The sequence below is a fragment of the Streptopelia decaocto genome, assembly GCF_964273445.1.
Source record: "Streptopelia decaocto genome assembly, chromosome: 4".
Classification (NCBI taxonomy): domain Eukaryota; kingdom Metazoa; phylum Chordata; class Aves; order Columbiformes; family Columbidae; genus Streptopelia; species Streptopelia decaocto.
The window spans coordinates 43,602,263-43,619,369 of record NC_138658.1 but is presented as its reverse complement, the minus strand read 5'-3'; the positions used below and the strand labels follow the sequence as shown (position 1 = coordinate 43,619,369).

The window sequence follows — 17,107 nt, the reverse complement described above, 5'->3', positions numbered from 1 at the left end:
ACTTCCCTTATCAAATTCTAAAATTCAGGTTATTAGTACATGCTCACTGCTGGGTGTTGGAGATGCATATCTATACAACATAGAGCAGAGCTGGTCTTCAAAGTGAGAAAAAAATTTAATTTCCATAGTTTTGCTTGCAGGATTGACAGCTAGAGAAAAATGAAACTTTAGATCATTTTACAGACATTACTAAAATGGACAGTGGTTGAGTTACTGCCATTACATTGCAAAACAGCACTAGTAACCCTCCTATTACCCTCAAAATCCAATTCCAATATAGTACATTTTAGTCTCCTTGTTCTGCATCTACTTCATCATCATCCAATTTTTCTATTAAAGGCACAGGTGTCTGGGACTAAGGACTTCGTGTCAGGGTATGGTAGTAAGTACTCTCCTTAAATTTCAACAGATTACATCAACACATTACTTATCTGAAACCAGTCTTTTTTCCAAAATATGATGTTTAGTTAGCTTGATGATCTAACCCTGATAAAGTCACATTTACCCACACATGCCAGACAAATAATGAAGGAAAGGCCAGTAATAAAATCCTGAAATATTTGCTTTTAGTAATAGCAGGCCAGTCTTCCAGAGAAAATATTTTTTCCCTTTTTAAAAAAAGGTAGTCACAGAATAATGTATGTGGGAAGGAACCTCTGAAGGTCACCTGGTCCGACACCTGGCCCAATGCAGGACAGCTCTGAAATCAGACCAGGTTCTCCAAGTCGTGTCCACAACCACTCAGAGCAGTGTGTTCTAGTGTTTGCCCACAAATCCCAGTCTATGCTTCCACGTTTTTTTTAATTCAGTAAATCATTGCAATTCCACTTGCAATTATTTTTAAAGCTCCTTGGGGATACAGATTATATATTGGCCCATCATTTTCAACATAACAAAAAGTATAAATTCTATCTCCATGTTAAAACACTGTGGCTTCTATTAAAAAATATACTTTTCATCAATTGCCTGCTGTTACTTTCACATACATCAACATCTGTATGGAATACCAGTCAGTATTAATTTGGTAGACCTTCTGTACCTAACTTATCCTTAGTCTCCAAAGCTAGTTTAAGGAAGATGATCCTTTTTTTTTTAAAGGGAAAAATAAAAAGGAAGTAAACTAACTTTTCACTGATGCAGTAGTACTACAAGCTTTTGTTGGGATATGACCTTTTATTGTCTTAAGTTTAATGTTAAGTATTTCAGTTCTTATACAGTTTTTTTTATGTAACTGTAATATCCCCATCAGGACATCGCCATCCTCAAGGCCACATGAAACCTTTCATGATATCTGAATGTTACTGCATTCATCATCACTGTGTGTCTCAAACGGATGCTGTTTACACCCAATGAAAAAGAGAGCATTCAGATAAAGTTCTAATTCTGCCCATTTTTAAAAGCTTTTCAAATCAAGTATTACAAAATAGCTGTTAATTAGTTTATTCCCCAAAGATCTGTTAGAAACCTACTATCTCAATAAACAGCAATGACAGTACTGCCACATGGAGGGTCCTGTGATAAGCACTGTCACCCCTCCACAACAGCCACCTGTAGTGGAATCGTTTCACAAGAACTGCAGGCAGCTGCCTGAAGCTGCTTAACTATCTAGTACGCCTGCCAAACTTAGAATAAAATAACAAATGAAGTGTTGATTATGGGAACACTACTTTGTTGTTTGTGTTTTTTTGGTTGTTGTGTGTTTTGTTGGTTTGCTTGTTTGTTTTTCTGTGTGTGGTTTTTGTTTTAATATACTCTTCATACATTTTTACTATACTAGCCACGTTAGGCACCACACCTATGACCAGAAAGAAGATACCTTACAACTTTTCAGCAAAACCTAACTGGAAAGAAAGGGACACAAAACATCAAGTATAAGAGATTTTAAAGATGTTTAAGACAAAACCCTTAACTGTTCCACATTTGTCCTCAAAGCTCATTTTCTTGCCAAAATCTTCCCTGAAAAAATACAGTTTTGATGGCTTCATACATTCTGAGCAAATGGGCCAGCCAGGTCCTGCGTGCAAATTAGCACCCTGCCACAGCACAGAAGCCCATGGCTCATTTTAATCATCATAAGTCATGCTAGCAAGGCAGAACAGCCACCAGACAAGCAAACAAGAACCAAAAAGTGTAATCCATATCACCATAATAATGTTTCCTATGAGCAATTCTCCTTCTAGACCACAGTATCGTTAGTTTAGCTAACACAGCAGTGTAACCAATTAACAACTCCTCTGCAAACCTCAAACTTGAGTTCACTGAAGTCTTTCTCTCAAAGAGCAGATCTAAAAAGAGAGCCTAGGAATTATAAATAACAGAGAAAAACCAGAAAAGAACATGCGAAGCTGGGAAACTTGAATAAATCATCTGTTTACTGTGTAAGTTCCTGTGAATTAAGCCTTCCTTACTGCAGTAGTAAACCACTGGCTGCACTAGCCTGGCTAAAAGGCTTACAGTGTTTGTGTGCTTTGCTGCATCCCATAATTTCTCTAGTCATTTGAACACTATTTCAGGAATGTCCTGTAGCGGTCTCAAATGATTATTCACATCCATAGCATTCTACTGTTTACCAGAATTACTGTAAATATGTTAACAGTTCACTTCAAACATAGCAATACTCACAACATGACAGAAATAGGTCTTTACTCCTTGTCAGGTTGCTGTCTTGAATTGCATCCTCTTATGTACAAGCATTTACTATTCAATGCTTCAGCAAAATATATTCTAAATATTTAATACTTCCATTCCAAATGATCCTTCTTCACGCTGTAACCCACTGAAGCCCCATTGCAGCCTGCCACTTCTGCATCAAACAAGGCTGGCAACTGCAAAAGAATGTGGGAAATAGGAAAAGCTTTGGCAAAACTCCTACTGTTCGGGAACACTAAGATCCAGAAACACAGAAAACCTCAATTTCTGAGGGTTCTCTACAGGTCTACATTCCAAGCCAGTAAATTAAAGGGAACACTATTACTTACTTCAGAAGGGTGAAACTCACGTCAGACCCTCAGAGATCACATCATCTGAGCAGTATTTGTTTTCTCTATTTCACTCCAACTCTGTGGACATCGCAGTTCCAGTTTTGGCAGTTTGTCACTCACTGTTCACTCTGGAATTCAGTACTGAATAGTTCTGTGCCTTTAACTCTTACCACAGCTTATTTTGCAAATCTCTCTGAGAGAGGTCCATGGTACACCAAAATAGAATTGTTCACCACTATACTATTCAATCCAAACTAAAAAGGGAGAGGCAAGTGCAAGTCTTTGCACTAAAAGTCTCAAGCAATAAAAAACAGACAAAAAACCACCACACCATTTGGGTTAGATCCTGCAGACAAGAAAGTTGACCATTACTGGGAATGTGATTAAAATCAATGTAATAAAATACAATCATATTTGCAAGGTCATACTTGAAAATTTATCACAAATTGCTGTACAAGATAGCATGTGTTAAAAGACAGCCACTGACAGAATGAGCTGAAAAGGACTTGATTTTTATTTTGGTAATACGTGACCACACTGAGAACACACTGTACAGGCCTTGGAAATATGGTGGTCAGATCTGGATGGACACTGGGCTTAGGTACACCTGGGAATACATCCCCATAGTAGTATACAAAATGCATAATTAAGTCCCCCATATTCCTTAAGGCAGAACCAGGATCTACCTTCTGTCAAAGTTTTAACAACAAATTAAGAACAGAAGTAATGTGTTGGTATGTTCCTACACAGCTATCACTTCCTAAAAAAAAAGAAGCTACTAAGCTCCTAAACTTCTGAAGGCTCCTGAGTTTCTCACAGGATACTTGCCACATCTCTTTACAAATAATAAAAAATTTAAATTACATTATGTGATGCTGTACCAAGAAATTATATGTACAAAGATACCTCAAGCTGGGTATTCACAGTGTAACTCACAAGAGCAGAAGTGTTTTAAAATTTAAACCAAACCCCAGCTACCAACACACATTTTGAAGTTTCGAGAAGTACATTTGAGTGGTGGATGATTTATGGACCAGAAATGTCATTTTGCTCATGGGGAAATTTTATATCCTACACACCTCAGACAAAAACACCAAAGGCTTACTATAGGTCAAAGAAGCTTAACAACCGTAAGCAATGGTAACCACAGACAGTCCATTAGATTCCATTACATGTGCCACTTTCCCCATTGCCCTCTCAACAGGAAAAAAAAATCATTCAGATGTCCCCTCCCTAGATCAGCTCCCAGCCACTCCAACCTTACTGCACCGTAAACCTTCCTCCACAACCACTGGTCTCCATGGGGTCTTTGTGGAATGGAAACCCAAACCAGCAGCCCCTGGTTGGGCTCTGTCTCAGGCTGCAGTGAGGAGAGCAGCACTCACCTAGAGCTCCTGCACAGCCGGAATGGCTCATGAACATGAATGGCAACACAGGACGACACTGTAATCATTTGTTAAACAAAAGCGTTTTAAAAAATCTAGTTCATAAATCTGAATCACATCTATTTCTCTGATACACAGTGTTTATTAACCAAATGAATTTTTGCACAGGGTTATTTCTAACAAGAAATAAGAGTTTTCTCAGAAACATTTTGTTAACATTGGTGAAGAGGTAGAAAGTTGTAAGTCTACATAAACACTTAAGCATAACCAAGGAAATCAAGAATGAAAGGACTAGGCTTTGAATAAGAGTACTGTTTCTCAGTCCGATCATCAGGCCATGAGACAGGCCTTTCTGGACTAGACTACAGTTTAACAATTGACGGTATTAAACAAAGGAAAAATCCCACCCTATTGTTTCCTCACCAACAACAAAGAAAGTCTTTCCCTGGCAATTTTCTGCAACCCACCACAGACAGTGAGTGAGGCCACAATGCCCAGTTTTTCAGCTTAAACAGGCCATACCTCTTCTTCTGGAAGTATTAGAGAACCACAGAGCAAATCACCCTGCCCTCCAATGACCAAAAATGCCCCAAAGAGCAACCAGAATTGTTTCCCCACAGTGTGATCCCAATAAATACACTGCCATGCAGGTGTATGACAGGGGACAACTGCACTTCAGTCAAACCCTGTTACTTGACAAGATGCTACTAAGATGCCTACATGCCTGCCCCACAGCTAAAAGGCAGGCACCATTCCTCATGTGTGGGGCATATTTACTACCACTGGCATGACATGCTTGCACATAATTTGCAGAATATCGAAAGTTCATCTGCTACATTATTAAAAATACCCACATATTTGTTAGACATTCCCAGCTCTGGGAGGGTGGTGAGCTCTTAAGAGCGAAGGGCAAGGCATTGAATCAGAGTAAGAATTCTTCACAGGTCACATCTGGAGGCCATAAGATAGGCTTATCTGGACAGGACTGCAGTTTAGCACTTAAAAGTACTTTGGAAAGAAACAATAGGTGTGTAAAGTACTGTTCCTTCAATAACAACATGAGAAAGTTGCTAATTCAAAGAGGGTGTCCTAGCAGGATTTAGTTAAAATACATGTTCTTCTACATCATTTCCTCTATACTGAAAGAAAAAAAAAAAAAAAAAAAAAAAAAGTGTTTCTAGACACTGAAAGCCTGATTATTGGAATAAACAGCATATTATGGAAGGCATCCCAGTATGGTTTTTGTTTTTCAAATAACAATTGAAGTTTGGTCTAACGAAGTCAGAAAAATAGCACAGACACAGTAAAGCAGGTCGAATACACAGTATTTTACAGCACGCAGCAAGAATTTGCAGAAATTTGAGTTTGCTGTCCCAAGAAAATGCGTCTTTACATACCCAAACAATCCCTTTGAATACAATATGTATTCAGAGTTGATGAGATAAAGTTGCCTTTCTTCAAGTACAAACAGTTCAAAGGATAGCATCTGATCTTGTTCTATGAGATGCAAATGATTGTTTCAGTTGACAGAATACATTCATACCACTGACAGTCTGCCTCTAGCCCAGAAGTCCTAACCAACCAAAAAATTCCAGAAGCAAATTAGCCTTAAAAAAGTATACGTAAAGGCAGGGGTAGAAGGGGTTGGGGAGGAGAGCAACCTCCCCCTGCCCCAAGAAGCCTGTTCATTAGCATTTCAAAAACAAGAGCCAGAGACTGACTTCATCAGGTAGGAACTTCACTGTCACTAACGGTTTTGCACAGAAAAACTTAGTGGGAAGAGCATTTGTGTTCAGCAACACTTAAAATGTGCTATTTAAAAAGACCCAAACCCTACACCCACAGAGCAAATTCTTACAAAATACTCAAGCAACATAAAATGGAAACCATAACTACTGTACCACTCCCCTTTGCAGCCACTAGCTGCTTCTTCCACATGAAAGACAAGTCAATTTGTCCATACAGATGACTCCCTCAAATACAGGAAGACAAATGGCTTCAGTTTGCTTCACACGTTAAAACATTTTAAGTCTTGAACTACACCAACATTCTGGTGAGATACTTTGCAGCGGTCTCTAAAACATATTTTATGAATAATTAGGAAAAAAATGCACCAAAGTCAAAGAATTTCTGATCTCCTTTCATAAGCAGTAGAAATTAGCTATTCATAAGCATATTGTCAACAGCAACACATTCCCAAAAAACGGGATCTAATTCTGCAACTGTGCAATGACAAAATTTCTCTTCAACAAGAGGTTCACAGTAACAAACATTTAAAAAGCTGGTAAAAAGTTTCTAACAACATAAAGGTTTCTTGGTGACAGAAAACATGTTTAGGATCAAGATGTCTGGGACAGCTGTACTGGTGGTTCACAGTAAAGCAAAGGTGAATACAAAGACACACACAAGAAAACAATGGAGAAAGCCAACAAAAGAAACAGACATCTACAAAGACAGATCCACATCAGCTAGGATTATGTGCATCTTGGTTTCTACAGCATCGCTCTTGCCTTTTGCTCCCAGCTCTGGACTTGCCTCCTGTCTCACACCGCTATCCATTCAGTGACACAATGAGCTGATTCTGCTGCAAAACAACCCTAAAACCAAGGGGCTTCATGTTAGCCAGATCATCTCCTGGGGGCCGGTTACTCTTTGGTGGCAGGAAAGGGACAGGTAAACAGAATCATGACAGCCCACACTCAGTGGACTGTGTTACCCCTCTGCAATCCTTTGCCATTTCCCTTACAGGTCACTGTAATAAAAATTTACATGTCCCAGCATAACAGTTGTGGAATGTCAGCATTGTTTCTATTCCTGCCTTTCTGAAGGTGTGTCACCATGGAAATAGTACTGTATGTTCATCCATTTTCAGTCTTTTCCATCACTTCCATGATTATTCTTCTAGTTTTTAGTCACCTGTGTGATATAAAAATTGTGAAATCTCAAACACCTATTATATTTTTTAGGCTAAAAAGAAAAAAGTAGCAAGAAAACTGAAGCAAAATCTACTTCACCAAATTCAACTGCTCTCTAGATGTTACATTCATTAGTGACTGGAAGTTGAGAAACCCTCTTATTCTAATAACCTTAATAACATGTTCAAAGCACAGAATTTTAACCAAAGGATTGAGCACAAGTTATTTAACTGGAAGAAAACAAGAACTCTTAATGTAATCTGCACAGCTCTCTGAAGTTGTAAATAATTTGTCCTATTTGATCTATATATTGACCCTTACTTGTAGAAATGAAAACTTCATTCACAGCCATTACTTCAAAGTAAAGCCATTTCCTCTTCTCTGAAAGTCTAAATTTGGAATGATTCCTTCATTTAACTATATTGTAGTAGGACAGTATCTCCAGCAAACAGCTCAGTTCCATTCATTTGATAAAAGGTGTATTTTTCTTCATGTGTACAATTTCTCATCAAGGCTTACATTGTGCATTACAACTACAGTAACACTATCTTGTAAGTCGAGATAGGTTTTAATCAAAATATCTCCAGTAGGCAAGTACTACAGACACAGGTCTGGATAAACCACCATCTAGACCACTTGCCCCACTTCACATACCGGGTCACAGTCCTTGGCTTTAAGCAGTGGTACATACTTTGCACACACAAGCGAATACTCCATAGCATTTCCTGACTTGTTAACTTCACATGCTCTGAGATGAAAGATATAGTGCAGCCCTATCACTCCCAAGGAAATAAAGAATAAATGCATTATCTCAGAGTTACCATAGCCATTTTCACTAATGCTAAAATCAACAACACATAGCCCCAAGCAAATGACAGACTAGTTAAAAAACCCACATACAACAATCACTATGTATTTTAACACTGTCTGATGCTATCACAGCTATATTAGCACTGTAATATTAGAATTCTACTTTACACTGGATAAACAAATGAAGGTGTCAGAAGTTCAGACACAGCTAGTCTCTCATTGCAAGTTCAGTACTTGTATCACGGGTTTTATTTTGAATAAATATACATCAATTAAGTAAAAGCAGTTCCCAACCTGTCAGTGAAACCAGAATGGGATATCAGAGAGTTTCATGGGAAATATGCACATTCCTGAGCAGACAAGGAGACAGGAACAGATTATATGGAATTAGGATAAAAACCAGCATATGATACTTCAGGATGAAGCAGAGTGGAAAAAAAAAAAATCATTGTGCTATCTCACTACAGGATAATTGCAATTTGTACACCTTGAAGTGTCATCAAGTGATTGATCCTCTAACTATTTTCCAAAATAGGCAGATGATTACTTCTTGTTAAGGTTAGAATTTCATCAGTTATGTAGGGGTGCCACCAAAAATGTGAAAGACCCACTCCCTCCTCAGCTACTAGCAAACAAGGGAGTTGCAAGGTAAAATAGAAAGGGCATGAGAACAGAAACCTTTCGGTAATGGTTTGCATTTAAGTCATTTTTAGCAAGCAACCGCCTAAAGAAAGGATTTATCAGGTAGTTGCTCTAGTTGTACCTTAAATCAGCAATGTTGAGATTTGCACTTAAAATAGAATTAAGATCCATCCCTTTCAAAATGTAATGAACACTTCAATTTAACATCATTATTCTTCAAAGGATAGATGAATCATACTCCTGCTTTTCAGCTAAATTTTGTTCACTCCCACCCACCCAGAAGTTTTAATGTTTCAGAATTCTTTCCTGTGTTAGCTGAAGTCCTGCAGTCACCAATTTCACACAGAACAGTACTTGCCTCAGACACCAGGCACTTCAGACAGTAGAAGTTATTCTATTCATCTGTCACAGTACAGCTCACTTCCATGCAAAAAAGAACAGATACAAATGTATTTTCCAGCCTCTGATGATGCCTCCTGTCATGCTATCCCCTTTTCTGCTTACCTCTTATTTGCTACCTTGAACTTTCACCACCACAGTATCTTACATGCCTCCTGTTTCTCTGAGTCTCCACTATGACTGGCAGCCTCCTACCATGCACCCTGGGCTACAGCAGTGCCCAGGAGAGACACAGGACCAAAGTCCCCCTGCTCGAGTAACTTCAACCTCAGTATCTTCACTCCTCACAGCCTCTGCTGTTCACAGGACACGAGAAGGCAAGTTCCAGTGAAAAAGTAAGAAATAAAGCGCCCTTCTTTTCTAAGGGAAAAGGGCATGCAACGTTTAATTGCCGAAACCTGGAAAAGGTTCTAATTCAGGCAAATCTTGCACAAGTTATAGCTATGATAAAAATTCTGTTGTTTTCACCTCCGCAAAAGATGAAATCAGCAATGCAAACTGCCTTCCCTCTCCACATCACCACAAAGAAAACTCTTTCACAATGTCTTAACTCGTACAGTTCTCCATTTTCTGCACATCCCATGTTTCTCAAGCACTTTCTTGGTTATATTGTTAGCAAGTACTCTAGAAACACTGTAGCAAACGTATACTACCAACTATTTCAAAGGGACTCATTTATTTTAAACAGGTTTTTCTCCTCAGTGGCAAGAGAAGTAAAAAGGAGGCAGAATTGAAGGATAGCTTTGTTTTCATAGCAGCTCACTCCTTACCACTCCAACAGGAGTTCAGATAAACATTTTAACAAAGAACACTTGCGGCTTCAGAATTTGTGATGAGGAACTCATTTTAAGCAAGCTATAAAAATAAAAAAACAACATATCTATTTTGAGTCAGTGGTGATCAGCAGTGGAGTATGGACAATTTACTGTACAGAAACCAAGATGAGAAGATGAGAAGCCCTGCATTCCTGGTGAGAAAGCTCAACATCATCCAACTGCTGAGGATTTGAGGGTACTGAGATTCCTATTCCGCTCCTCCTTGGCACTCTATTCTGCTGGTTCCACTAAGGAATATAACAAACACAAGGCCTACTGATAACACGTTGAACAATGGAAAAAATGAAAAAAATTTCCTTTCCAAATTTCTGTCTCCATCCTAAGCCTCTCTTAATTGTCTATCAGAGAAAAAACAAGCAAACAAAAACGATACACATACCAACACCTTAGTGTAACTCCATATCCCAGGAACTTGAAAGAGTTTCAAGGGAACTTCAAAGAAAAGTATTAATTCCTCTAACCCTTTCTCACCTTTTCATCTGGCTCATCCTCTTCAGTCCACAGTTGTTTTTTTATAACTTTGTCAAGTAGTAGCAGGATACGATTGGCATTTTGGGCTATTTCCCATCTTACAATAAACCAGTTTCAGAAGAACTGTCAAGATCAGCAAGTTCTCAGTTTGCTGTAGCTTGGAAGAGTCATAAACAAAGAAATAACATCTATATATTTAGTGAGTGAAAATGTTGCTACAACTCCTACATTCTTGCCTTTATGTTTCTCTTTCTCACCCTTTATATGTTAAAGTGCCCTCTCTTCACCAGTCTTCAAAACAAATCAACACAGTACCCAAAGTGTCTGAAGATAAAAAAAAAATCATTCTTGAATAGTGTACAACACTAAAAAACCCTGAAGAACAGAGCAACTCAAATAGCTTCCACAACACTCCTAAAAGACAACAAACAGATTACTCATATAAATGAAGGGGGCAAAACTGAAAACTGAGCCCCAAGCTTGAAGCTGATTTTTTTTTTTCACAGCTGTACACAAGGCTATCATTATAATAACAGACCTGCACCATACAAGCAGTTACAATATGTACTATCAGAATAGTCTACAAAAAGCATATGAGAAAAAGCATCACTATATTAAAAATAAACCAACCAACCACAAATTTTTTCAAGCAGCTTTGAAATATGGCGTTTTCAACTGTCTGCCTATTTCTGGACATGAATATTTTAAACCAGTAACAAAGACATTTCTAATTGTTCTCAAATACACCTGGCAACCCACAGACACAGGGCTGATGTCTCACAGTACTAGTCTTCACTATTTGTATCTTCTAAATCAAAGACGATAAAAATGGTTTTAAAACATCAGTGTGTCTTTTCTATTTAATCATCCACGGAATGCAATATAACAGCAGTAGAAGGAATATTGTCCATAAAAATCTATGTATTCTACACGTGCTTTACCAATGAAAGATTTTAGGACCCCATGTACTATAATGTTACACAAGTATGTTATGAAAACTTTATGACCTCGACCAGAGAAAATAGTTGAAAAAAAAGAGTCCTAAAGTATCATCAAACAAGGGAACACGTTTTCAATCTTTCTGTAGAATCCATTATCTGCATTTTGACAATTTAAGGTAAGTACTAGAAACAGCACGAATCCAGACTTTATTGTATTGACAAACTTGGAAGATGATTTTTCAATTTTTCTGACAGCAAGCCCTAATTATGTCCTGCATGGTTTCTGAACATATATTCTCTAAGTACCTGGAAGATACAGTGGAATCTAGAGCAAAGTCATCACAGGACTTTCAAGCATTTCTTATTCGCTTTTCCAAACCACGTTACCATTATAAATGCAGATTGTAAATACAGATATTGTAAATACAAATACTGTAAGCTGCACATTAAATGGGCTTATCAGTCTCTCTTCTGTGCAGGCAATTCAGCTTCACAGTTGAGCTATGTACACTAACTAAAGCACAAATTCTCTCAAGCACCCAGGGCAAAATCCCTCTTTCTGTTTGTTTTGCATGACTGACATAGGTTAACAATTATTTCAAACACCACTCTTTCTGGAAAAAGGTCTTTACTTCCTTCATTCTCATTACAGTTTATCAAGTCTCAGAGCTTGATTTCTTTATCACCTGCAATCAAGGTGTTAATGAAACAATATTCATCCTATTCCCATAAAGTGGCAAACATACAAGTGTTACCCACTTAGCTGTCTAGTGTTTATGAGAGTGAAGGCTCAAATTTTACCACCCAATATGAATACTCTTGAACTTTTCAGGACTACAGAATGTGTGAAAAAACTATTTAAAATTACTATATTCATGAGGCGGTATTATAACAAATACACTCCAATATCCCATACCTCATGGTATGATTATACCATCTTGTATTTTGCTCTGCAAACACAAATGAAAAGTCTAAAACTATATAGATCTTCAAATCCACTATTTCTAGAGACAGTAAAACCAGAAGTTTTTGCTGTCTGATGTAAAAAAAGATCATCTGAGAAGGCTGGGTGTAATTAATAACACTGTCATGTATACCTTACCAGCTAACTAACATTTAACATGTTTTGAAGTACGAAGGAATTTAAGTATTAAGTTTGCCACTACTGGAATTTGCTGTTATAGCAAGTAGCACAGGGAAGTGGGCCTAACCAGCACATGATGCTTGTCAGAACTTTCAGTATGCAACTTATAGCCAGCAAGCTTCACCACAACTACCTTTTCTAATTTCACCAGAGAAATACAAGCCAAAGCCTTCATTTATAATTCAGTGCAGCTTGTTGCATACATTTATAATGTCTTAAAAGTTTTTGATAATTAGCCCACGCTGTTTTCAATAGCAACACTGTATTTCATAATACATACAAAGCTTGGGGTTTAATTTCTTTTCGGGACCACTTTGGACAAAATATACGTTTTAAAAGAGGTATCTTGGACGTCTATCATCCAGCTATTTAAAAACGGCTATGGAAGCCCACCCAAAGCTCCAGAATCCCTCCCCAGCTGCAAGTCTTGCCCCGTTGACTCCCGGCGGAGAAGCCTGTGAGCTGTTTACCTCGCACACCGAAGCACTTTCAAAGGAGTTTTGCCGATTTACAGCGCTCGGACCGGGAAAGCGCAGCAAACAGCCCGTGCTCCGGCTGGCGGGGTGCTGAGGGGATTTGGGCTGGCTGAGGCCTAGCTAGCACCGAGGCCCAGCACCCCCAGCAGCGCAGAGCTCTCGGGGCAGGCAGTGCCCAGGACCGGGACGTGGGGGGGCCAAGGGAGGGACAGGCGGCCAGGACGCTCCGCCGGCCGGCAGGGAGGCGGCCCCGCAGCGCGGAGCCCGGAGCAGAAGGGATGGCGAAGAGCCAGCGCCTCCGTTTTGGGAGGGACTCGGCAACTTCGGTACCTGTCTGGACCTCCTCGAACGCCAGCGACCCCCGTGGCCTCCGGGAAGAACTCTACGAGCGTCCCACACATACACCCCGCCAACATCAGCTCACTCAACAGGCTGTACCCACGCCGATGGGAAGGAGGGCACGGCGTGCCCGGCTGCAAGCAGGGGCTTCTCCTCACCCCGCTCCCCCGTCCCGAGAGAGGCACACTCCAGTGCTCCCCCCCGCCCCGTCCCTCTGCGACGGATCCGCCTGAGCGGCGAGGGGCCCGGCAGCGCCGCTCCGAACCCACCCCGCCGGCCCGGGCCTCGCCACCTCCCCGCCCGAGCACCCACCTGTCCCGGGGGTCAATCCAGCTGGTCTGCTTGGTGTTGTGGTCGATGTAGAAGACTTTGCCGTCGTAATCCCTCGCCTCCTCCCAGCCATCGGGTAAAGGGAGCTGCCCATTCCCCGCTTTCCTAGGCATGATCGGGCGGCGGGGGTAGCTGCTCCATAGGGACGGAAAGAAAGACGGGAAGCGGGAAAAAGCCCCCACCCGAGCCGGGGGGACGGGGAAGGGGCCGGGAGGGGGGGCTGGGAACACGCAGCAGGCCGCTCACGGAAGCCCAGGAAAGCCCTCATGCGCGGCCGGGTCTCAGTCCACCATGCCCGGGCTGCCGCCTTGCCCGCGCCGCGGCAGCCCGGGTCAGGGTTACCGGCGGAGCCCAGCTGCCGTCTGGGCGCGGGGAGCCCGGCTGAGCCCCGGGCGGCCGCGGCCGCCGCTCATTAGCATGAGATTAGCATCCATCTCATCTGCATGCACATTCCTCCCGCCGCATTCCTCAGGGTTAACCCTGCCGGCGCTGCCGCCGCCGGGCTGGGCAGGCCCCGGCCGTGGATCCGGGACAGAAACCATTCAGTGGGGGACGGCGTGGGGCAGGCCGGAGGGCAGGAGAGGGGGAAGGCGGCAAGGGGCGCCCCTCCTGCTTCCGAGCGAGCCCTGCCCGCGGCGCGCAGGGGCTGGACCGGTGTGGGGTAGCAAACCACCACCTGAGGCTGCCAACCGCCCGCGTCCCCGCGCCTGCAGCTCCCGGGCGCTTAGGTACTCCGGCCGCGTCCCCGCAGCCGCTGTGGGGAGCTGGGAGGGCACGGGAGCTGCTCCCCAGCCACCAGCACCCCGCGGGGCAAAGCAGCGACTGAGGCTACGGCGGCCCGGTGCGATGGCCGACCGACCGGCCGGCGCGTCCCTTTGTCTGTGAACTCGCTGCCGGCCCCGCATCAGGTGGCTCAGGAGACTTGGTCGCAGCGGGTGCCTTGGCGCTCAGGACACGGGGAATGTGCCCGGAAAAAGGCAGTTTTGCTGCTGCCACCGTGCCCTGAGTCGCGAGGGGGTCGAGAGTTTCCCTTCCACGCAGGTCCCGCTAACCTTGCTTCACATCCTTGTGAACTCTTGCTAAACTCCAACAAGGCGCTAAGGTTTCCAAAAAGGACCTTGACATACCTGAGTTCAAAAATTGAACAAAAAAGGGAACCCATCTTTAACCCTGGAAGCACCTAAACTTCCTTTTTTTTTTCTTTTTAACAGAAGCACCAGTGGAGAATTTGTGCTCCAAGCTGTTCTGGCCTAAAAAGCAGGCAGCTAAGTAGTCTCAAGTATAGAAACCAGGTGTGAATTACTGAGCGTTTGTCTCACATTTGCCACAGGAGACGAGTACTCTAGGCTGGTTACCATGGTTCAGCTGATAGATGGTAACTTAATGAGCTCTATTAATTTGCATGTGTATCTGATTCCCAAGATTTGGCACAAAAAGTAGAGCATCTATGGGGGAATATGACTCCCTAGTTTAGCAGCTAAGATTCCTAGGTAACCCAAGTTTTAGTCCCTAGAATCATAGAATCACTTCAGTTGCAAGAGGCCCTCAGGATCCTTGAATCCAACCATAACCTAACTCTTGCACTAAATCATGTCCCTAAGACCCTTGTCTAAACACCTGCAGGGATGGTGACTCCACCACTTCCCTCAGCAGCCTGTTCCAATGCCTGACAACCCTTTCTGTGAAGACTTTTTTCCTAATATCCAATCTAAAACTCTCCTGGCGCAACTTGAAGCCATTTCCCCTTGTCCTATCACTTGCTACTTGGGAGAAGAGACCAACACCCTGCATGCTACAACCTTCTTTCAGGTAGCTGTAGAGAGCAATAAGGTCTCCTCCGCTCAGTCTCCTTTTCTCCAGGCTAAACAACCCCAGTTCCCTCAGGTCCTCCTCATCAGACTTGTGCTCCAGACCCCTCACCAGTCTCGTCGCCCTCCTCTGAACTATCTTCAACAGCTCAATGTCCTTCTTATGATGAGGGGCCCAAAACTGAACACAGTATTCAAGGTATGGCCTCACCAGCACCAAGTACAGTGGCACAATCACTTCTCTAGTCCTGCTGGCCACACTATTCCTGATACAAGCCAGGACGGTGTTGGCCTTTTTGGCCACCTGGGCACACTGCTGGCTCATGTTCAGCTGTCTGTCAATCAACAGCCCCAGATTCCTCTCTGCCCGGCAGCTTTCCAGCCACTCTTCCCCCAGCTTGTAGTCCTCCATGGGGTTGTTATGACCCAAGTGCATGACCCAGCACTTGGCCTTGTTAAACCTCATACAATTGGCCTCAGCCCAAAGATCCAACTGGTCCAGAACCCTCTGTATGGCCTTCCTACCTTCCAGCAGGTCAACATGCCCACCCAATTTGGTGTCATCTGCAAACTTACTGAGGGTGCACTCTATCCCCTCATCCAGATCATTGATGAAGATACTAAACAGAACTGGCTCCAACACTGAGCCCTGGGGAACACCACTCGTCACCGGCTGCCAACTGGATTTGGCTCCTTCCACCACAACTCTTTGGGGCTGGCTGTCCAGCCAGTTCTTTACCCATTGCAAAGCACACCCATCCAGGCTATGAGCTGCCAGCTTCTTCAGGAGGATGCTGTGGGATATGGTGTCAAAGGCTTTACTGAAGTCTAAGTACACAACAACCACAGCCTTTCCGTCATCTACTAGTTAGGTTGCCTTGTCACAGAAGGAGATCAGGTTGGTCAAACAGGACCTGCCTTTCATAAGCCCATGTTGACTGGGCCTGATCATATGGTTCTCTTGTATGTGCCATGTGAGCCATTCTAACTTCTGGATATCTGTAAGAATTCAGCCACTTAGGGAAAGCAACAGGATCACTGCCTATTAAAGTGACAGACTCATTTATTTTCATTGAGAATATTAAGTTTCAGTGAGCTGAATCCTGTCTTGTTTTCCATCAGTGTAAAAAAGGACTTTTACTATCCATTTACATTTGTGTCCTTTTAAATAGTCTACTCTAATTTTATAAACTTGTTCATAGGTGAAATCCTACAGTGTATATGTGGCAGTTGTGGGACAGGATAAACTGGATTTCCTTTTTCCTTTTTAAGTTCAGTTGAGTTATCAATTAGACTTTTTTAATGTAAGTTGATAAAAAGCTATAGAGGATATACTTTTCTTTCTGAAACTAGCTGCCAGTTACTCATCTTTGGCATTAAAGAGAAGCTTTTATAACGATACAGCCCTTCTCATCCTGAAACAGCAGGCCTGTTATACAGCAGCGCTCTTATACTCCTACTCTCTAAATAATCCACACAAAAGAAAGTATGAGATTAGAAAATGTATAATACCAAGGTGAAACTGAAACCTCATTTATGTCAATGTTTCCCCTGAAGTTAATTATGGCAGTCAATGTAATACCTAATTCCTATTCTATGTTACGACCAAGGCAGTTGGAACTATGTCTTT

General features: G+C 42.2%; 1 protein-coding gene across 1 annotated transcript in view; it reads right to left on the bottom strand.

The window, feature by feature from the left end:
* The window catches only part of WWC2 (WW and C2 domain containing 2), a gene marked incomplete at its 5' end in the record, with an annotated part of 99,578 nt that extends 85,796 nt beyond the window's left edge, over positions 1-13,782 (bottom strand). Inside the window, one exon of the mRNA XM_082050552.1 lies at positions 13,652-13,782. Coding sequence (XP_081906678.1) covers positions 13,652-13,782 — 131 coding nt within the window. The remainder of the gene's footprint in view (positions 1-13,651) is intronic.
* Between the last annotated feature and the right edge of the window lie 3,325 nt (positions 13,783-17,107).